This window comes from Astatotilapia calliptera, chromosome 17, assembly GCF_900246225.1.
Source record: "Astatotilapia calliptera chromosome 17, fAstCal1.2, whole genome shotgun sequence".
NCBI lineage: Eukaryota > Metazoa > Chordata > Actinopteri > Cichliformes > Cichlidae > Astatotilapia > Astatotilapia calliptera.
Genome location: NC_039318.1, coordinates 36531753 through 36555708, shown reverse-complemented (window position 1 = coordinate 36555708; position 23956 = coordinate 36531753). Strand labels below are relative to the sequence as shown.

The window sequence follows — 23956 nt, the reverse complement described above, 5'->3', positions numbered from 1 at the left end:
ACCTAACCATCGCAGCTTTTATTTGGACCTGCATACTTTAAGTAACACTACCAACTACATCGGTACAAGAAGAAGTGTTCAAAATTTGTTCTAAGTTCAGACATTTTACACGCCTACATCTGTTTACACTTTATTCTAGTGCGCCAAAGTGATTAAAAAAGGGGGAAAAGAAATACTGTAGTTTGAATTTAAGGTTGGCCACAAAAATACGATCGTCTCAGTTCAGTTCTTCTCGAGTACTTTACTCCTTAAAGCTGGGCTTTCGAGTCTGGCAGTCACATTCGGTCGTAAAGTAGTAATACCTGAATGATGATCGTGCTGTTTGAGAATTTATAACACGTTCGTGTGTGCTCAGTGACATATTCACAGCTGAGTGTGTTTAATATCTCTTAACACAATTAATTTCTGGACCTGACGTGAAGTGGGCAGCAGATGAAAAGAAGCACTGGATGCCGGCAGGTTTCTTTCTCCTTGGCCTTGTGTTGCCAGACAGCTTTTAACACCCTGAGCATCATGCCAAGAGAAATATAAAAAGGGTAATAATCCAAGATGAAAGGATTTTGGGATTATCGCTACATATTCTGAAAGTTGCGTTTTTCAAACAGGGCTTTTAAAAGTACAGTAATAGCCAAACGTTCTGTTTCAATGACCATAAATGGAGAAAAAAACCTTCAAATCTGATCAAGTGGAGCTCAGCAGATGACTGATAGAGACTGGAATGCACGGCAACAGGTATAATAAAAGTTTTTACTTTATTAACAGAAATCTTTCGTTCAGACAAAAGAACAAAAGTACAGAAATAATGTTAATACTAATAAATTACATCACACTTCTCACAAATAAGCAGCCAGACATCGAGATCACATAACGCCTAAATTTATACACCTGAGGCACACAAGAGGGGTTGGTTTTCATGCCACATTTACACCAATATACACAACATTAATACACTTACAATATCACCCACCATTCAGCAGAGAGGAAGGGACACAGTGAACTCAAAAACTGGCAAATGAACCCGTGCAACGGCATTATTTCTCTCATGTACATATGCCACATTAAAGTAGAGTTGAGTTTGCTTTCAGTAATAGCTGTATTTCATTGTAAGTCTCTGTGGCTGCATATTAATTCAGTCTTACACTATGCATCACTTCAACACACCCAGAGCAAATCACGATGAGCCAACCCCGGTAGCAGAGTATTGCCTTTGCTCCAAGTTATATATTAAATGAAAACAATGTTGGGGAAATTAAAAAAAGCTTTATGAAATGAGCATACGTTCCATACACACTGTAAAAGTTCCCAGATATAGCACTGGTGACATCAGCAACCTGTTTTGCGAGAAACAGGTGAATCTGGCACTGTGATTGGCTGAGATAGCTATCAACCTGCTTAACTCAAACACCTCTCTTTACGATGACAAATGATATGTGAACTATTCTTAGAAATGTCTTGATGCATGCTCAATCGTCCAGGTAAGTAAATCCAAAAAGAGAGCGAGCAGAAGTAAACCTGGGGCGTAAATACCTGTGAGAGTGCCCTTTTAAACCCACAAACTGTATGTTAAAGATGGACATGAAAAGTGAAGCTGGTGAGGATGTGCCTTAAACCTGCATTTTCTCTAAATGACAGCAGGGGGCGACTCTACTGGATTCCATTGTAAATTTCCATTGAAATGGGAAAATTCTCACACTTTGATGTATTTATGGTCTTAAATGCTAGCTTTAAGTCTATTTAAAGCTAGCAGTGCTTTAGCCCATGGTTAAGTTGTTAATGACAGTAAGCTAACCTCCTAATTGTAATTTCATCCTTGCTTTTTCAGCACTAGGGGTTTTAGGGGGACAGCCTTTTTATGTTTACACATTTGGTTTAAGCCTGGTGTTAGCAAAAACTGGCATCCAAATTAATATCACAGTGAATAACGGATGCACTTTGGTAACAAGTCTAACTAGCTAGTCTAAGTGTTAACTAATCAGCTCCAAATACACTCAAAAGACCAAAATGTTGATGACCAAAATGTGAAAGTGAAAGCTCTGGGATTGTTAACTACAAACCAACACATGCTAGCGCAGTGGCCATGTCCATCTTTGATATACAGTCTATGTTTCATCATAAAGGAAGTAAAATTCTGAAAAGTGACATCAAAATATCTGTCATAAATATGAAATCTGTAACATGTACAGTATAGTAAGCACAACATCACTTGAAATAATAAAGATACAATATTCAAATAAGATTTTGACACAGATACCTTCAAGAGCCCAAATCATTTCAATTTATATTGCATTCTAGTAACACGTTACAAAATGTTTTCTTTAACTGAAATGTTATGAAAGAGGAAAGACAATTTATAAAATTAAATACAATTTTGAAAAACTGGAGAAATGTATAAACTGGGGGGGAAATTTTGAGACAAAGAATTTTAAAATGTGTGACTCGATATTTGACTTTAACAAAATTGTATTCCTCTCATTCCTTCTGCACTTAGATGTTGTTTTACCACAGCAGGTTTATTGTTTTATGAGCACATCAGTTATAACATGAAGCCATGCTCAGTGCACAAAATCTTGTCCAGTACTACCACTCTATTGTCAGTTTCAGCAGAGCACTGCTGAACTTGAGGTAGTTACCAATCAACATTGCAGCTCAGTTCCAATTAAATCAGCTCAGAAACTATCAGGTACGGGTCCACATCTGACCCTCAGACAAAAGGGAAGCAAACCTACAGTAGTGACAAAACTAAAATTATTTGATGTCCGGTCATTGTTTATAATTTGACCCAATAAAACAGATTTATGGAACGTGCCAGATCCTAAACTGTATTTTAAACCCAAAATGTGAGAAAAGTGACATCATAGTTCTTTCATCTTTCACCCTGACAGAATGAGCAAATAATTATATCTTGAGATAACCTTGATATCCAGAAAGAGTAACTGCTGTTTCTCTCCAGGACAAGTTAGGCTATAGACACAGTGTTTAAAGTTAACATTTAAATTTTTCAGCAACGTCACAGCCATTATTGCGTGGCACATAAGGGATAGGAAATACTCACGGTTTGGTTATGGCTTATCACACTGCAGTATTATATATGAAGTGGCAATAATCTTTACAGGTAAGATGGAACAATTTAATGTAAACCTTTAAGGGGCCTCACAATCAAATGCAGATTTGGTCCACTTTGACACAGTACCAAAAGCTACGAGATAATTGCAAAAGTGTTTAACACAAGACACTGCAGTAAATCTGAGATTACAGATGAGAATTTGACAAAAAGTCAGAATTAATACAGCCAGCAATAACTTGAAACAAAAGAATCACAGTAAGCAATGTCAATATTTTCATTATTCCAAAATGAAAAATACAAGCTAAGTAATTATTACATTAGTGTTTATCTGCCCTAGCATGACAACTGACAGGAGAATTAGCTTACTGCCTACAGTGGAAAACCACAATGTTGTTACTTTAAAGCCTAATGAGCACTTAAAAAAATAAAGTAATATTTAAATTATCAAGGGTGGTTAACACGAGCAGATTGAGCCTGCTCTTTATAAATAAATAAATACATTTGTGGAATTTTAGACATTTGAAACCCCAACCAAGTTGACCAAGCTAGCATTGAAAACTCACAAATGCTTTTATTAAAGTGGAACATCCCCTCTGGAAGATAGAATGGCCATGATTTAAATAAAATTTAGCTAGACTAAAATTTGAAATGGTCTTCTTGAAGTTATTTAGGAATAATTAGCACTTTTATGTAATTGATTTTTAGTTAGCATTATTCTGTTGTTTCGTGTATCCTAGTATGTTTAGCCTCAAACCGTTTCCATCAGAAATGCATATTTAAGTTTAATTTACTAATTTATTTTTAACAAACCCACGGCGTCCCCTTTGGTGTAGCAAGCTAATAAACCACTACTGCTAAAATCCGTTAGCTGACTAGCCACATTCTAGCTAGCTAGTTAGCTTTCTAGTTGAACTCAAGAACCAGCCATTTGAAAAATGCAGAAAAAAATTGCCACCACAGTAACATTGCTTCAAAGGAAGAAAGAAACCTGTTAGTTAAATTTATAAGTAGAAGCTGAAGCTAAGGAAACTAAACGAAGCCTGAATTCACTTTATTTACATCTGCTAAGCCATGCTCTCTTTAGTCAATGCCACTGTAATGTTTCCGTGTTTTGCAGGATAAATATGCAATCTGTGGTGGCATTTTTTTTCCTGCAATGAATGTAATTATTGCAAAAATGGCTAGTTAACTTTTTTCTCCTTTTCTGGAACTTTCATCATTTAACACTGGCTTTGGGATTATCATTTATCTACTAAAGATCCAGATTCTGAATTAAATGGAAGGTGGGAGAAACTATTACAGGCTCATTCTAAGTCACAAGATATAACTATTATTTACCATTACTATTTTGATAATTTTCCAATAAAAGTACCAATTTATTTAGAGTATCATACTTTGATTGTTCTTTGCATGGAAAGCAAAACCATGTAGTCAGTTTGTGTCTTTGAGCTTGCTGCTACAAGAAGCTAAAAGCTGTAGCTCACTCATTATTTTTTGAACATTTTTTTTAAAGAATATTTTGGAAATTTAAGACTTTGGTGAACTAAGATGTTTTGCATACCCTTCAGATCCAATGAATAGTCATAAGAGATCTTTGCCATCAGTCATCAATTAAGAGTTTTTCTTTGAAGGCTTCATTGCGTATGCACATTCCATCTTGCGAAATATGCTGAAAATCTACATAGTCCATCTACGATAAACCAAAAGTACTTGGTGTCTAATTTCATAATAAGTTACCCAAAAATGCACTTTTTTTTCTCCAGAAAATTCAAAGTAAGCGTCAGCTCCCATCAAATAAACTGTGGAAGAAAACAGGTTGGCTCCACACATCACATTCATTTACATGCAGATCCAAAACAGTGACAGATGTTAGAAGAGGATGGCTGCCATTCCTGCAGGTATATGTGTGCGTAGGTTATATCTGCTACAGAGCAAAACTCCTAAAAAGAACTACAATAAATGAGCTGCAATCCTAGCTGACAGAGAACAAGAGACAGATGATTAAAATATCAGACCCTTGCTGTTTGCTTCTAAAGACTCACCAGTACTAGTTGCTAGATCAGTCCCCACACCAACAAATACCCCACGGTGCTATTAACAAAGCATAAAAGATTAAGAAAAGGAACAATTTGCTGGGGAAGAGCAGAGCTGTGATGGAAGACGATGGCTGTAAGCCAGTACAGCATTTGCACCTCGTTAAAAAAAATCACAAGCTCAAAGGTTTTTCTGTGTGATTGTGATCTCAAACAAGTTAAGGGGGTTGTTTCTTTAAAAAAAACTGTTCTTTTTTTGTTATTAAAAAGCACTTTGGTAAAGTTAGGCCAAGGCAGAGGAGTCACTACATAAGCCAATATGTGTCTACAGCACACGGATGTCTGAGAAATGCTGCTGCTGGCTAAGATGCTTAAGAGACCGCTGGTGAAGCGAGAGGATTCAGTACGCTTCTCATGACTCAAGTGGAACTGGTTCAGATCAGAATATTGCCATGGACATCTGCAAACAATTTGGAAGCTGTGTGTCGAATAAAGAAACTGAAGATAGACGGATGTACATAAATGTAGAAATATGAACATAGAAATAGTTTCACCGGTCGGACAAAGAGAATGCAGAATAACAATTATATACCAAGCAGCACGAGCGAGAATATGAATATCTACTGTGATCACCTACCACTAAAAAGGCCATTGGCTGGTTTTGCTTTCTAGGAAGTTCAATTTCTATGGACAGGTTTTAGGTTTCAACACAACATTGGAGTGACTAGTAATGTTTCAGGAGTTTCGTAGATTAAACCTGAATATGGAATAATTAGAACGTGAACGGGGGGTTTGGTGACATCTTAAAATCTACCATCTCCAGTCAACATGGTGTAGGTCCTCTGAAATCCACTGGCCTTTCTAGTGATAGATTGATCACTGATTTGAAGACAGAGGGTTGCACCAGTGTTAAACTTCACAAACATGGAAAGGAGAGAGGCGACTCCATAACAAACAGAGTAAGCAATTATTATTATTTTCTGAAACCTGATGACAGGAAGAGGAAAGCGGTAGGGATGTTTTTAGTCAGAGAAGAGGCTGGCAAAGGACTGTCGGAGGGAGCGGATGGTCTCGGCTTTGGCCTCGTCGTCGGTCAAGCTTCCTCGTAACGTCTCCGTGAAGCTGTTTGTCAGCGACTGCGATTTGCTGCGCGACGAAGACGAAGACGGTTTAGCTACCCGACGAGGAAAATCATCGTAAGCAAAGTCATGTGTGAGATTAACAGAACCCCAGCTTGGACTTACTTCAGCTGCGGTGATTGTTTCCCAGCTCCAGGTCCAGAAGAGGCAGGGATGGGACCGGGCTGGAACGCCTGGCTGGGAGACGTAGTGGCGGACCGGGCTCTCTGAGGGGATCCCTGGGCCGACTGAGATGGAGAGGCAGAAGCGGAACGATGTCCCCCTACCATACATGAACATGTGATGCACAGGCTTATTATTTCTCTGTACTGTATCACCACAGAAGGTAGTGGAATGAATCATAATGAAGCACTTTACTTACCTCGTCTGGGCTGCGTGGTCTGAAGAAGACACAAAAAAACACAGATATAGCATCATTTACATAAAAATGCTTGAAATTTACTGCTAACACCATGACAACAACACATTTTTGAAAACATGGAAAGGAAACAGTTTCCACGATGAGACATTTTGATTTTCTTTGCAAATACATCAACTCAGGTTGATGCCACAGATGATCAGCTCCAACATATCCTACCCCAAACCATCACAGAGCTTTCCTCCTGCTGTTTCCTTTCAGATGGTCCAATCCGGCTTCAAGCTATATGGTTGTTGATGAACCAACAATAAGTAATCTATACTATATGTGAAAGTCATTAATTGTGATGACAGTTTGAAAACAAAACCAAAAAAAAAAACAAGGGCGCTAGTGAAGTGACCATAGATGCTGGAATAGCATTAATTCAGATGCTAGTCTAGAAACACACCGCGTTCCAAATTATTGTGAAAATTGTGTTTAAGTGTCATAAAGATTAAATAAGTTGTTTTTCAATTAAACCCATGGATGCAATTGTGTCTCAGGACTCTCTGGATGACTGAAATCAATCTTGGACACCTGTGATCATTAGTTTGCCAGGTGAGCCCAAGTAAAGGAAAAACTACTAAAGAAGGATGTTCCACATTATTAAGCAGACCACCATTTTTAAGCAATATAGGAAGGAAAACGGAGCTCTCTGCCGCTGAAAAGCGTGAAATAGTTGAATGCCTTGGACACGTAATGAAAATCTTAGATATTTCACAAAAATTTAAGCGTGATCACCATAATGTTAAGAGATTTGTGGCTGAGTCAGAGCACACATGGGTTCGTGCAGATAAAGGCACAATGATGAAGGTTGCTGTCAGACAAATACATCAGATTAAGAGAACAGCTGCTAAAAGGCCATTACAAAGCAGCAAACACATATTTCAAGCTGCTGGTGCCTCTGGAGCCCTGCGAACATCAAGGTGTAGGATCCTCCAGAGACTTGCAGTTGTGCATAAACCTTCTATTCGGCCACCCCTAACCAATGCTCACAAGCAGAAATGGCTGCAGTGGGCCCAGAACTACATGAAGGCTAATTTTCAAACAGTCTTCTTCACTGATGAGTGCAGTGCAACCCTGGATGGTACAGATGGATGCAGTGGTGGACGGCCACCATGTCCCAACAAAGCTGCGTCGGCCCCTTTAGGGTCCCTGAAGGTGTGAAAATGACCCCTGCAAAGTATGTGGAGTTTCTGACTGTCCACTTTCTTCCATGGTAGAAAGAGAAGAACTGTGCCTTCTGCAACAAAACCATCTTCATGCAAGACAATGCACCATCTCATGCTACAAATTTCCCAGAGGAACCCACCCGAGGGATTAATAAAGTTCTATCTTATCTTATCTAAAAATTTACAAGTTCCATGTATGCAAGAATTGTAAAACTGCTTTTAAATAAGGGGTCCTATGTTCATTTGTAACTTGACCCGTTAAGATGTTTTTGATTGAAATAGCTTTTGATTTCAGTGAAATTGATCTACTAATGCTGCAAATTCAACAAATGGCCATTTTCAATTCTCTACAACCTATAAAATCTTTTGAAACTATGTGTGCGTAATAATTTGGAAAAGTGCATTTTAAGTTTTTTATTTCTGAAAAAAATTATCAGTGTGAGTACAGGTGAAAGTATGGCCATACAAGCACTGCTTGTAATTACAGTGCTACTCCAACAGTAGTCACTGCAGTTGGTAAAACTGTGTAGCGTTATAGTGATCATCAGTGACAACATTATTAATTAACAGACCTGATAATAAGTATCCATAGTAGAAAAATTTTATTAGCATTATTGGTAGAAGTGGTAACAAAGTTTTGTAATTCGTAGCAGTTTTTATAATTACTGCCTGGTACTATGAAAAAAGTGAGTTACAGTAGTAGTAGTGGCTTGTTTAAAAGCTTTTTGTACCTTAACAGTAGAAGGCTGAGGCATGGAAACTCCCAGCAGCACCTGGGCCATCTTGTTGATGACCAGCTCTGTGATCAGCTGTTTATCCTCCTCCACATGCTCGCCAATCAGAGGCATTGAACTGTCCATCACCTGCAGAGACAGAAAACAAACAGACCTCAGCTGAAGTGTTAAAATTCCCCCACTAGATGGCAGGATGTTACCTCTTATTCAGAATTCCTCTACTCTGACCCTCAAGTGATATTAGTGATAAGACTGTGTGTGGACACACGTGATGAGTCATTTAGTGTAGATCACATGTTTGTTGGGGTCAGAAACAAGCTTTACAGCCCTGTGGCAACCACAGTTTGGAGGATACAAAGAAGTGTGTGACGAAAACTGCGAGTTTCTGTCTTCTCAGGAGGTCTTCGGTGCTCTGGCAATCAATCACATAAACAGAAGCGAAAAAAGATGCTTTCGTTTATTTCTCTATATGTGTGTTCATATAAGCTTTACAACAGTTTAATTTTGACTGATCACAGACTTCTCTAGTTAAGCTCTGTATAAACTAAATAGGTTTATCTGAACACACACAAGAAGCCAAAGTTAGAATTTCCAGTGATCTGCAAAAAAAAGTGGCTCCATCTGTAAATATTATGTTGCTGGGGCATGACTTTGAAGGGCATAGACCAAACCCATTGCCACACAAATAATTAAAATAATCAAAAAAGAAAAAAAACAAAACAAGGAAAAATGTTTTTTCCCAGCACTTGAGCTCACATGCAGGTCCATGTGTGCTGCAGAACCACAGGCCTCATGAGGCTCAGAGACCTGCTGTCCTCCTCCCTAAAAACCAAAACAAACAGGAGCAAAGGAGTGTTGCTGCTGCTGGCTAGGATGTAGATGCCCATCATGGTGGAAGAAGCTGCTGCACCGCACCCCAGCTGCAGGCTGTAAACACATCAGCAGGCATGCATGCATGTGTGTGTGTGTGTGTGTGTGGGTGTGTGTGTGCTTATCCTCTGGTACACAGCATATGCCAGGCAGAGATTAGACTGTACTGGAGCTCTCTGTGGCTGAAGTTGTTTTTATTAGTGGTATCAGTTAAATCCCAAAAATGTTCTTTAGTCCAATTTCAGACAAACTGGCCTCTTAGCACACACTTGGTGTTTGCTTAGATTCAAATGAATGCGACTTATTATGGCACAAGATACTGATGCAGGCAAAGACTTAACTTACTTCAATTCACAACAGTCGCCTTAAGGTGCTTTATATTGCAAGGTAAAGAGCTTAAAACAATGTAGAGAAAAAAACAAAAATCAAACGACCTCTTTTAAGCAAGCACTCATGACAGTGGGCGGGAAAAATTTACACTTAACAGGAGGAAACCTGCAGATCCAGCCTCATGGAGGCGCAACCAGCTGCTCCGACCGGTAGGATGCAGAGCAGCCACTTGTTGTTTTCACACAGGCTAGAGTTGTTCTTTAGGCTCTTTTTAAACAGCTGTCCATACCATAACACTGCCTCCACCATGTTTGACTGACGATGTGGTCGCTTTTTCTCCCATCATTCTTTTACAAGTTAATCTTTTCAGAACAGTACAAGTTTTTTAATCTGGCCTTCTTGATCTATAGAACGTGGAGGTAGCTTCCAGAGCAACAAAACTTGGCATCTAAGACCTGCAATCTGTTTAAGGTTATCATAAGGTGATCGCTATGGCTGCAAAAAGAAGTAATGGCTTTCTGTCCGTAAACACTTTCCTGCTGGCTCGTTCACTTGTTTTGGGCCATACTGAAGTCTTTTTTTGTAAATTTTGGTTCCAAAAACTGAGGATTAGTTATGGTATGGAATCGACACATCGCCAGCTAATGAGTTTTCAATAATAAGCCGTTCGCCAGTTTCACCGTCTGATCCACAGTGTTTTCTATGTTGCAAAGATGGCAACGGGGAAATGTTCAACTTGATGCTCCAAAACAGGACCAGGACCAGAAACTATGGCTAAGTTCATGTTTTATACTGTCTATGAGTGTAACCAGTGGTTTGCACATCATCACTTGCTACCTCCTTGCGTGTGTTCTTGGCTTGAGAGCTATGGTGAAGCTGCTTCTCCCAATGTAAATAATTTAGAAGGGTAGATTTTTGATTTGGTTCCTCCAAAACAAGGGAACAGACCTGACCTCGCCCTGAAACAGCTTTTCAGTCAATTGTCCAATTATTTGTTAAGATTCTGAAAATGGGGGATTTGCATAAAAATATAAATCCTGAAAACTTCATCTAATAATTTTGTAAAACCTCTTGAAATACAGCATTTCAATTCCATATTAACTATCTGATTTAAGATCCACTGTAGTGGTATACAGAGGCAAAGCTACAAAAGCCTTAGTACAGCAAACTACGGACCAAAGTGTAAGATTTATTTAATGATTTCTTTGCGTAATACAAGAAACAGAAACTTGGAGTGAAACAACACCCAGCAAGGAAGAGAGCACCCAAAGGCAGTTGTAGGTTTAAATTCATCTATTTTATTTCTTATTAATTTAAAGCTTTTTTTTGCATATCATTATAGGGCTGTTTCTTTTGTGGGCTTGCCACACATTGCAACAACTTTCTCAAAAAAGCCTCATCAATCATTGAAAAGTCGTGGAACAATCTGTCAGTGATAATGACTAAAACAAGAGAGGTTTTTTATGTCGTCCTTTGTAAGCACAATCTAAACTGATTAAAAAAAATCCACATTTGATGACAAAAAATTGAAAGCAAATCAAAAGCTTTATTTAAAAGAGCCTCTAAGAACGCCTATAACAAACTGAGGACACCCAAACTAGTCGTCTTTTCCACTCATTTTCTTTGTTTTTCACAGCTGTTTGGGATCTCTCTGTTCTGCACAGAACCACTTCCCAAGCTAAAGAACCCTTTAAAGCTCCCCCTTTTTTGTGTGTACCCAGCTTCTTGGCTAGGATTTGGCAGCGAGGTCGGGTGTGGCACGGTGTTTTGGCCAGTTGAGTCATTACCACAGGGGACTGAATGCAGGCCTGGTAAAAGACCGCCAGGCCCCACTTCAAACGGCGTGCGGTGGCAAGCTAAAGCGGGATCCACCCTGCTGATTTATTAGGATACAGAGTCATCTAACAGAAGACTGGATCTGCTGTAGTTCTTTCACCACTGGAACACAGAGGTGTTGTCCTGTACTTTTACTAAGCAGCAAAGGTTTGTGTTTTCTGGACAATATCGGGCTGCATGGCAAATGTTTACAGAGAAAAAGTGAAATGTGCTCGTTGAAAATGATGGTGCAGTTGAAGTTCAGGGCTGGCCAGAGGGTCATCCATTTCTGGGAAAACAACTTTAGCTTCAAGATCGCAACATGTGTGCTGTTCTCTTTTGCTAGCTTGAAGGCACAATATCTGAAATATCTCTGTCAACAGATCAAGTCACTCCCGATGGCTGAATCTGTAATATAAGGATATTTTCTTACAATTAGGCCAACAATGTTCTAATCATTATTAGGCATAACATTAGCCCTTTAAGTTTTGTGTTGTTTCTGTGGACCAGTAGAAAAATATTACATTTGACATTGTAATTTAAAAAACTTTTTTTGTACTGATAATCTCAAAGACTTAGAAAGTTTTGTTGTTTTTCTTGCCTTAAGGCATCGTAGACCTACCTTTTATGTAAAGTCTGTTGAATTTACACGTGCTAAATTAAATAAAGTTTCTTTATAGTATTATGTGCCTGCTATTGTGTAGGCTCCCCATGTGCTGGGACTTCAGCAAGTGTCCTTTGGGGACGCGCAACCAAAATCTGACGGCGGGTCTTCTGGGCCCTGTGGGTTGTGGGATGGGAAGCCTCATGGATGCGCAGCTGCGCTGGGATCTGGCATTCATTGAGTGTTTGGTCGTTGTTGTGTTACTCAAGCCACACTTTTGTGGTGTGGTGAGGCTCCTGCCACTAGGGAGTGCCGTTGCTATGGGACGTGTTTTGATTGGTCTGCAACAATCTTCACAGTCTTGCCCAAAGAGATGGACTAACTGACACTGACTACACCAGCACAGCCATTCTACTTCATGTCATGTGGCTGACACATCCTGTCAGATCAGCTGTGTATATAAAATACTTTCTGTCATGTCATTTTGTCAAACGCTGTGGTGCACTGTGTCATGTTACATAACAATACTGCACCCCTATTATCTATACATTTCCCAGTGAAGTGACACAAGCTGGAGTTTGCCTCATGTTGATACCAGCTGCAGTAATGTGTTAATGAAGTGCTTCTGAGTAGCTCATTACTGTGCATTAGGGTGAGGTGTTACGGCTGCGGTCTTTGTTCTGACACCAAAAAACAGAAAGAAAGAAAACAGTTTCTGACTGTGACGGCCGACAGCTCTTCAACGTCGCACTTAATTAAATTCCATCTAGGGTTGGAGTAAAGGAGGAGGAAGTAATGCTTGTCAGGAAACATTGCTACTTGACTGTGTCGTGGGTTTCTCTGTCGTAGCAGCCTAGTACTGAGACTACACGCCCCTGGGGAGCTGATAGATACTTCCTGGGATAGTTTGAGGTCTTTTTTGCTTTCTCACAACCGCTCTCTCCCAGCACACAGATAGTCACCAGAGTGATGTCATGTTCTGATCCTAAGTTTGGGCATTTCAGATGTCCAGACTGGCTCATTTCCTCAGACTTGAAGGCATAGGAAGCTGCTCTAAAAACAAAACTGATTGCACACAACTATTTGTCTCTTGCTTCGCCCCTGGGAATAATTGTTAAAGGAAAATGTGCATTTCTGGGTAAGGTATTTACGATTTTAGATAAACAGATATTTTTTAAAAAGGACAGAAATCAAATTAAAAAAGAGAAATAAATAAACTGACAACCTTGATTAGAATCAATAAGCATTACAACAAATTATTGGAGTGGAACAAAAGTAAGACATACAGAAAGTGTGAGTTCCAGGGAAGCTCATCATAGTAACATATATGTGCAAGTTATTCCTTCTGTTGGGGCTGTGAGACCTGTGAGGCTGCTGGAGATGGCGTGTGTGTGTAACTATTAAATGATTTTCTTTATTTAATAGCGATAAATAAAGTGAGTTGACCCATAAAGCCCCATAACACATATTCCAAATAAATGAATTATATTTCTCATGTCATTATTGGGGAAAAAAAGTACGTAAGAATGTTATGTGAATGACCAACAATAATTTATCCAACTAATCTAACAGACAATGATAGCAACATAGATGTGTTGCTATGCTAACCTTTGCCATGTCAGATTGTATTTTCCATCCCTGGCTGTTCCAGTCTGCATGCATGATACTGTCTGCAGGGTGCAGGCATGATACGACCCCCAGGTTGCTCTCTGATGCATCTATTGGCATGTGAATGTTAAATAGTATAAATCTTAAATAGGATAAAGTGCTTGAGTGCACTTCAAAAACCCAGATGATCAAGGTGAGTCTCATGAATCTGAACAAGTAAAGATATGTTCTGAAATTTTCAGACAGGACCTGAACACATGAGGCACCTGCATTCAGACAATTACACACTAAGCGATGTATATTTATGAGTTCCACCTTCTTTTTTTGGCCCCTCTTAAATGACCTAAAAGCCCCACAGACTGCACCTTTAAACCATGCTTATGTGTAACATATGTTAAATGCTGTATATAGAGATACTGAACAGTGAACCTCTAGTGGCCCCAGTGGAAACCCCGTCCCAGGCACTGTTACTGCCACGCTCATCACATTGAAAGCCCAAACCTCCAACCAAACTGGTTGCGTCAAGTCACGCCATGACAGTTTTATTTGTCTACAAACTGCAAGCTACACTTCCACTGCCAAACTTTACCAGCAGACTCAAACAAACAGACTGGATTAGAAGATGAAGTGAGTCAACCGCTGACTCCTGATGTTGTTTTCATTCAGCTGCCCATGTTTGGTCTGCAGACTAATCGTTCTTTCAAGGCTGTGAAGATCATGTGCCAGCAAGTGTGGTTACACCCTTCCCGATTGACTTTCACCCATGATATGAAAAGTATTATCAGCAGGGAAAGAGAATGAATCCAAGGTAACGGTTACACAAAGTGCTTTAGCCCTGTGATGCTGCTGAGAAGCGATCTAACTGCTGGTTAACCGTTATGTTTGCAAATGTCCTGAAACATGATGACAGATCTTATTTATCTAAAATACACTATAATGCAATGAAAGAGCAAGTTTCAGCCCCAGTTTCCTGAAACTCTCCTTGGAGCTGTAGATGAAAACACACTGACCTCGATAATGTAGTCGTTCCCGTCTTTTCCATGCACGGCCTTCACAGCGCAGATGTCTAGGCCCCCAAACATCTCAGCGCAGGAGTCTATCCACATACGATATCTGAAGCACAGGGACGCAAACAGCTGACTGTTTAAAACCCAATAATCACTACAGATATCATTAAAGGAAGAATGGACTTAACAGCTATAAATGTCAGTAAAGGCTTCCAAGACTTTTGGACAATGAGATAATCAGATTCATGCTTAAAAGTAGTGCCAGTGTATTCAATTGAACACAGATGTCTGAATGATTCAGTGTACTTAACAGATCTGCATTTTTCCAAGAGAATCTCTGAACCAGCTCACCTGTCAGTCATTGCGATCTGTTCCAACATGGCAGAACCTGTGTTGGCCTTCCAGTTACCAGAAATGGATGTTCTCCTGAAGGGGGGGCACCAGGAAATGAATTCATATTTCTGCAAAAAACTAGCTAAAATGCTCCAGCAACAGTTAATCGCTCCCAACTTTTGCTTTTCCCTCTCAAGGGGGAAGCTATCATCAGTTCATCAAGGATGGCCATTTTAATCCACACCTAGATAATGTTTGTGTGAAAGCCAATCAAAGACACGGTTTAATGGTGAGGGCAGGGAAAAAAATACGATGAGATAAGCCTTGGTTACTTTGCCCCCCCTCTCCGATTTCGGTTGAGCAATTGTTCAGATACAGTCTTGAAAGCTAAAAGGTTGAGCACAAATTCTTTGTTGTAATATGCTTGGCTGAGAGGAATGTCTATGGCTTCCAGATGGGTGGAGCTGGGGCACGAGGCCATGAAAATCAAGGCATTAATGCTGAAAACTGCCTGGAATCCAAGAAAAGTACTACTTTAACATATAATTTGCCATTATTGGTGAAACTGTTTATTTTCCAGATGATGCTTTATAAGAGTTCATTTCCCACTGGCTCCACATGCCTTGCTACCATTAACCTACTAAAACGCTTAAAATGTTTGCTTTCAAATTCACCTGCAATGCCACCAACAGCCACCAGAAGTTGGTTGCAGCAAGCCAATAAAAAACACCTTACATGTAAGCTTTGTAGTCGGTGCCAATCTTCTGGATTCTGATATCGTACTTGGACTGGATGTACGGCTCGGTGGTGGCGTACGTCCCTGCCAGAGCCACCACGCTGGTGATGTCCTGGAAGTCCTGTTGGTTTTCGACTTTAATCTGCAGGAGAGACGCCACTTGTTAGCGGGCAGCTAATTACAAAGGACGCTGCTGAAACTGGCAGCGGCTGCTTTAAAATCCCACAGGAATTTCACACTTGTACACAAGCTGGATAATGAGGGGTCCACGTATGGAAACATTGCCGGGGGCGGCTTTGAAACTACATCACCTCTTTCCCAGTTATTAAACAGTAGACTGCAGACGCAGACTAAGAGGGAAATGATGCAATGGGAGCCTATCGACACACAACATGTTTATATCATATAATTCAAAGCAATTTTTCAATTTCACCGTGAGATTATTAGGTAACAATGAGGTGTGACAGCGTAAAATACGGAGGAAACAAATATTTTCCTCCAGTGACAATTACCACTGAGGGCCATTTGTAGGAAACTAAGGCTCTCATATATTTTTAGAAGACTTACTCTGATGTTTCTTGTTGAGTGGTATTATTATTGTAATTTATGTTGATACAAAGATTAATGAAGTGTGCTTCCAATGGGAAACTGGGCATCCTAAGAGACAGTCACATCAATCGCCAACGTTATTGTGCGGCTACGAGTTTTCTTGTCTCAGGCACCAAACGAGTCAGTGCAGAGCATCCACTCACTCATCACCATCCCTCTCACTAGCACCATCACGGAGGAAGCAATGGGAACATTGCGCTTCCGTCATGATAAAACACAAACCAGATAAGGAAAACAGGAGGTTGATGTTTCCTCGGGGGTTTCGTCTTCTGTTTTTCTGTTCTTCAAATAGCACATCTAAAGGCAACCATTTTCCATACTGAAATGGTATGTACCATAAACAAAGTCTGTTTCTGTGTTTACACTGGGGCACTAAGTTTTCTGCAAATGGTAATATATAGAACACTTTAGATGATTCTGTGGACTAAACAGTTGCATATCCATTAGTCAAGAAGTCCCTTTATATACATCGACAGGGTTACCTCAATTTATGGTCAATTTTAGTTTAAAAAAAAAACAGCCAACACAGTCATACATAGTGTCGAAATGGTTCAGTTTGTTGCTATGGCACTGATGGGTTAGCCCACACTCCTATTTCTTTGTAATGTGCTTCAAAGAGAGATAAAAGAGGTTATGGAAAGGCAAGGCACAAGACACTTGTGTCTACATGCAACAATTTGTGAGGTCTTAAGCAACAGTTTAATTGTGTGTTTATAAGAGTTTTACTTTAATGCCCTTTCAAATCCCCCAAACTAGTAAAAACTAAGGACAAGTTGTCTGGGTGGAACAAAGGAATCCCAAGGAGATTTTGTTTTGTTTTCAAATGATGCAACCCACCTTCAGAAAATGAACACAAAAAAACGTCAATAGGAAAAGAAATAAGGAAAATCCGAAAAGAGTGACACCAATGACACCAGAACAATAAAAGTAAATTTTAATTTTTTAAAGACGGGTGGGCAGCTTTGATGGTGAATGTGGTCACATAAACAGTGTTGTCACTTTGATGGGTAATTACATAATGAGCGTGCTTGTCAAAACCCACATATGTCGCTGACGCTAAATCAGTGACTTTCTAAAATGAGCTTACAAGGCAGACTATGAAATAGCTTCAAATAAGCCAACAGATTTAAAAAAACATGACTGTATTTTCTTACAAAATATCCTTGGGATCCATATCAGATTTTAGAAAACAGCAACACAACTAATGCCTAGTTTGAAACACTTCTACCGCTTGCTGGTCATTAAGGAAATTATGGATTTTAACTGTGTGATGTTAGCTTCTCTGTTAGCTTTAAGCACATTTTATTCCAAGACCTTCGCTAAAATACACGTACAGGATGCTTGTGCTTGTTATTAGTGGGTGTACTGTATTAAAAGAATGAACATCTTTAAGACTAGACATGGTTGAGTTAAACTGTGTTTATAGTCATGAATAGCTAATTAGAAAAGACGAAGAAGTAACCAAAATCTTGTTTATCTATTGTTTTCGGTGTTAAAAATGTCTATTCCCTGAGTGGTTGGGGGTTCTTGGAGGTTGCTTGCTGTTGCTAGGTGAAACTGGTCACAAAGCGAGTGCTGCACCAAAAAACTTTTTTTTTAAACCACTTTGGTCACTAGCAGACCGCTGTAGTCGCCTGTAGTTTGCAAGGAAGACACAGACATGTCTGCAAACGTTTGCTAACTGACTAACTTGCCAAACTTGTGAAGCTGTGACACAAACTGGAAACAAAGAACATTCTCCTTCAAAGTTGGTCTCCGTTCCGGTTTGCGGTGTTGTAGCTAGAAACTGTCTCCCGACCAATTTCACCTCGCGACTGTCATAAACTAGGGCTGTCAACGTTTATGCATTAACGCTCGTGAATCCGTTGTCACGATTAACATTGTTAATGCAATTAACCCATCTGGAGCACAGAATGGACAAAGTTTGTACAAACTGCCCGAAATGCCCTGACAGTGACATTTCAGGGATTTTGAGTCAGTCTGCGCTCCAGATGGGTTAATTTCAATAAAAATGTTAACTGCGTTGCTCATGACGATGGATTAATGCGCATTAATGCGTTAACATTGACAGCCCCATCATAAACCGTTTTTCACGTGACCCGTCAGCATCATATGTTCATAATGCCAGACAAGTTAATATCACATGGTTAGCTGTCACGTCACTGTAAAACCTGAAAAGACACCTTACCGATTAAGATCCAATACAGACATTTTTTAACAGAAAGTAACTCTTCTTCCTCTCTCAAGCAAAACATTGAATCCATCTTTTGCTCATTTCTTTAGTTTTCCACCATAGTGGTAGCTTATAGCGCCTACTGCTAGCTAGTGTTAGCAAACTTTAGACATTGACTTGTAAGTTTTACTTCATATGTGACATGCTATGTGTTAGCATGTCACATATGTTGTGCTGTGTTATGTAAACACAGCACAACCAAATTACATAAAAAACCCAATCAAATGCAGTAACATTATACTAACTGTGTCTGCTCAGATTAACATTCGCTGTCATTAGCATCCAGTCAAACCAGGGCAAGTGAGGCTTCATAGGAAAACCTAGAGAATGTGCTTTGTAGGTGTGGTGGAATTAAGGCACGACGGGACCACAGAGCCATGTTTTGAGCCATCTTTATTTAACATTTGCATCACACCACCACAACCGCACACCAACCACTGAGTCCCCGTGTTTTGACACGGCGGGCGTGATTGCGGATGCCGTGCAGGTGCGTCCGCGCGGCACCGCAGACCACGCCCCACCACACAAGGTAATAAATTCAGTGCTTCGTATATAAAGGAAAATATGCATAGTATGTGTGTGTTGTTTTTTTTTTGTTTTTTTTAAAGAATTCACTAAATAGCTTGTATTTTATTTACTAAGCTTTCTCCTGGTTTGTGTTAGAGTTTCCCTAAATTGCTAAAACACCAAATTCCACTCTTTGCCATGAGAACCAACATGCTGAACGTACTGAACGTACATTCTTTTAGGACATAATTTGCAGATATTATTTTACCCTTTTTCCAATACTTTAGATACACTCACATTCATTCAGTTCTCACTGTGACGTACTTGTGTTGCGCAAGGGTAAGCACAGGTGGCAGATTTCAGTGCTTACACATAACAATGAACCATTTTTCACACTTGCTAATGAAGTGATCAGACGAGTGTATGCCACGTCAGGGCGCACAGGCACCATGGTGAGTTGAAGACCGATACCACAAAACAGATAGTAACAAGCTGAGATGCACAAGAGGAAATGTGTGGGGGGGAGTTGGTGGATGAGGAAGATGGAAAGGCGGCAGAAGGCAAGAAGAGGAAGACCAACAGTGCATTTCAGATAAAATACAAGCAGCTGTGAAAGATCATGTCCTTGGTAAACAGGACAACCCAACATAAAGAAACTTCGTGCTCACGACACTCAGATTGAAAAACTGGGTTTTGTGTTCACAGATTTCAGAACTGCAACTGTGAAAAACTGTAAAAACACTAAAGGCGCATGTCATCAAATAATACAGTCAGTGTTTCTTATAGAAACACGAAAAGACCAGAAGCTAAAATAACAAAATCCACTGACTACAGCAATGTGACTGAAAGAGTACGTCATGGTAGCAAAAGCAGAAGCTGACCACAAGGAACTGGTCCAGTTGTGAGCGGTAGGCACACAAACCTGTCCAGAGACTTACGCAATTCCTCTGAGTCAACAAACAAACTGCAATGATGCAGACAGAAACAGAAGGTAAGCCGGAAAAGGTGAAGCACTGGCACAGAAATGAAGAGCTGTGCCTGGTGGTGAAACTGGTGGTTAGTGTCCAGATAACATGACATACCACCTCCATTACAGAGGCCTGCTGCTCTAATAGCGTAATGGGAAAGCTGAGTAGAAAGGCTCACTCTCTACTGCTGTTTGTCAAATGAAAAAGGCAAAGTGTGTAATTATATTTTAATATGTAAACTGTAATCAGATAAACATATACAAACACTGCTATTAGTTACAGGTAACAATACTACAGTAATATCAACATGACTTGTCCTTAGCTGATGTCATTAATGTGTGTTTCATTAATGGAGACAGCCTATGACAACCCAACCAAACAAAATATGGCAATATTACTTTGAGCTGTAGATTTTCTATTGTTAGCTAATGAACAAAATCGCCATTAAATTCCAGTAAATGTCTGAAATCAGTTACCGAAAGGTCATAAGGTGAACAACCTCAGCAATTATATATTATACAGCATATGCATAATATGTTTGAGAAACTAGCAAAAAAAGAAACAAAATAGCAGCAAAATGTGTAAATGTTGACCTACAGTAAGCTATAAAGGCTTTCCATTTACGGGTTTAAGAGTCCCAACCATAAACTGTACATAAAAGATGGATGTCACCGACATGATGTCACCACTCGTTTCTCATTTCACTTTCTAAAGCCTTAAATTGAACTTTTGGTTGCCGCTATGTTGCTTTCGTGGAGGCAGACTTGGCCATATTTGAATAAGAAAGTTAAGTGGTCAGTTTTCAACTAATGCTAGCAAGGCTTGGCAAAATGCATTAATAAACTGTATGTATGCAACAGAGCAACACACACACATACAGCGGTATTTGCTCTTTAACTAATAAAACATGAGAATTTCTCTTAGAATAAGTGGTTGTGAGGTCCAGTTCACTAACTCTAAATTAGCAGAGGTGATGCCTAGCAGTGATCAGCTGTCAGTTAAAGCTGTAATGTCCATTAGCTAAAATCTTGCCACTACCTCAGCCATTTTTTTATACATCTGGATGTAATTAGGTATTTTAACAAGGGACTCGCTTTCAGAGCCCTCAGGTGGGCATTCAGTGAACTGCAATTTTCTAGCACTCAGCCTAAGAGGTTACGACTTAGATTAGAATAGATTAGATAAAACTTTATTATTCCTCGGGTGGGTTCCTCCGGGAAATTCGGTGTAGAGTACTACTTGTAATGTGGTTAAGTTCTACTTTAGTATTATTTATAATCAATATATGAGACTTACTGGCACATTCAATTTCTTTGCTCCACCTTGAAGGGTTTTTCTCTCAAAAGCAAATAAAATTGTAGTGACCTAAATATTCATTCTCTGAGTTCTGTGAGGTCTGTGGGGCAAAGCAAGATCTTAGTCTGAAAGGACTTTCCAAGTTCCCCATGAGGCTCATGGGAAATTCTATAGCATGTCTGGCTTCTGAACAGGAAACCAAGCCCACAGACGAGGGAAAAAGACATAAAGAAAGTGTCGCTCCTTGTATATTTAAATACGGGAGAAAGGGGAGAGGCTAAATGTGTGAATTATGTCATTGTGTCAAGAGTGTGACTCCATGTCTTGAAATAAATAAATCACATACGCAAAATATCCACAGTTCATTTCTCATTATGTATTTAACAGAGATGATTAGCATCAGTCCAGTTATTTCTATGCAGCAATCACGGTAAATGGTTGGAAACTGTTAGTCAGGCTATTGTGTAACAAAGCACTAAAACTGTTTGTCCACCAGGTTAACACTTAGATATCAACTTAGTTTGACCCCAGGAACACATTACTGACTTTACAACTTTACTGTAAGAGCAATTTGGCTACTGTGGCCGATTTGAACCCTTACAGAGATGTCTGCAAAAACTAGAACAGACAGCAGTTTAGGCTTCAGACCTCCTGTCTGAACCTCAGACCAACCGAAGCTGTCCAGATAGTATCATGTTTAATTTGCATATATGGAATAAAGACAACTTGATTGGATGAGGTCAAAATGATTTTGATGTCTGGGAGCAGCCAGAATTTAATTTTGATAGTGCTTTAAACAGATACGGACCAGTTTACATCTTTTATTTGCTCATTTGGGTGACTGCATGAAGCCTGACAGAGGAGGATGGAGAGGGAAAAGAAGGGAGAGCCTTGCCTCAGGTTTCATAACTAAAGGCTCCGCCCTAAAACGGGTGGATTAGATTGAAATCTCTGATTATTCCCTCTGAATTATTCTTAGACACAAATATAGGTCATCCAACTAATTAGGTTTCTTTTGTAAAGGGTTGATAACATTAGTAAACAGCATTATTCAAATCGTAAAGGAGACTCACCTTTCCCATGCCGGCGTGGGCGTGGCCCATCTTCACAACCACAGGGAAGGATGGACTTGTGAGCTGTAAAAAAACAAAACAGTGGGGTTTCACAACAACCGTATAATTCAAAATGATCAATACAGTGTCAACGATGCATATATGATAATATCATAGTGTGTAACTGTTCTTTCTGTCTGCCTCTGCATCTCGTTTGCGTCTGACCACCAAGCTCTCAGGACTCAACAAAGACAGAAGCAAAGTCATTTGTTACCATTACTGCTATAATTGTTTCATAGATACTACAATAACATAGTTATTGTACATTATTTTGACCACAATAATTTGATGTGTGATATAATGTGATGTGAAAATCAGATATCATCACGCTACGGATCTTTTCGCAGCTCTCGCTTCACTTACTGCGGCACAACAAACCATGTGAGAAGATTTTGTCTGCTTATTGCAGAAGAAAAAAGGTAAATCCAGGGTGAACGTCTGTGGTGTTCAAACAATACCTGACTACGGGAAGGCGTTTACTGCAGCTCACACTTCAAACTGATTCATCTAGCACTTTAAAACAACAGAACTGAGCAGTGCTGCACATTAAAATGACAGAAGTACGACTGAAGCCATCTCCTGCAAAGGGTCTTGGTGTGATTGTTTTGCACCCGAGTGCAATTACCGTGTTTCGATCTGCACATATGACCCGAAAAAAAAGCTGCGACCCATAGTAAGACCACACCTGGATCCCCTTCAGTTCGCTTATCAGCCTCGTCTCGGAACAGAGGACGCCATCATCTACCTGCTCAATCGTGTCTACACCCATCTGGACCAGCCGGCGAGCACTGTGAGGGTCATGTTTTTTGACTTTTCCAGTGCTTTCAACACCATCAGGCCGACCCTCCTGGGTGATAAGTTAGCAGCGATGCAGGTGGATGCTTCTCTGGTGTCCTGGATTGTTGATTACCTGACAGGAAGACCACAATATGTACGTCTCCCACAGTGTGTGTCTGACAAGGTGATCAGCAACACAGGGGCACCACAGGGGACTGTCCTCTCCCCCTTCCTCTTCACCCTCTACACCACAGACTTCAGCCACTGCACAGAGACCTCCATCTTCAGAAGTTTTCTGATGACTCTGCGGTGGTTGGATGCATCAGCAGGGATGATGAGACAGAGTACCGGGCTGTGGTCGACTCCTTTGTCACGTGGTGTGAGCAGAATCATCTGCAGCTCAACGTGGCAAAGACCAAGGAACTGATCGTGGACTTCAGGAAGACCAGGAAACACTTGACCCCTGTTTCAATCCAGGGGGTCAGTGTTGACATTGTGGAGGACTATAAATACCTTGGAGTACACATTGACAATAAACTGGACTGGGCTAAAAACACCACAGCACTTTACAGGAAGGGCCAGAGTCGTCTCTATTTTTTGAGGCGACTGAGG

General features: G+C 40.0%; 1 protein-coding gene across 2 annotated transcripts in view; it reads right to left on the bottom strand.

The window, feature by feature from the left end:
* Positions 1 to 733: 733 nt before the first annotated feature.
* The window catches only part of syn3 (synapsin III), a 139252-nt gene continuing 116029 nt past the window's right edge, over positions 734 to 23956 (bottom strand). For both annotated transcript variants that reach the window (XM_026147442.1, XM_026147441.1), the window contains exons 7-14: positions 22529 to 22591; positions 15842 to 15984; positions 15125 to 15199; positions 14777 to 14879; positions 8537 to 8668; positions 6598 to 6616; positions 6342 to 6498; positions 734 to 6243 (exon numbers count right to left, since the gene is read on the bottom strand). In XM_026147442.1, the coding sequence (XP_026003227.1) occupies positions 6120 to 6243; positions 6342 to 6498; positions 6598 to 6616; positions 8537 to 8668; positions 14777 to 14879; positions 15125 to 15199; positions 15842 to 15984; positions 22529 to 22591 (816 nt within the window). In that variant the 3' untranslated portion in view covers positions 734 to 6119. The remainder of the gene's footprint in view (positions 6244 to 6341; positions 6499 to 6597; positions 6617 to 8536; positions 8669 to 14776; positions 14880 to 15124; positions 15200 to 15841; positions 15985 to 22528; positions 22592 to 23956) is intronic.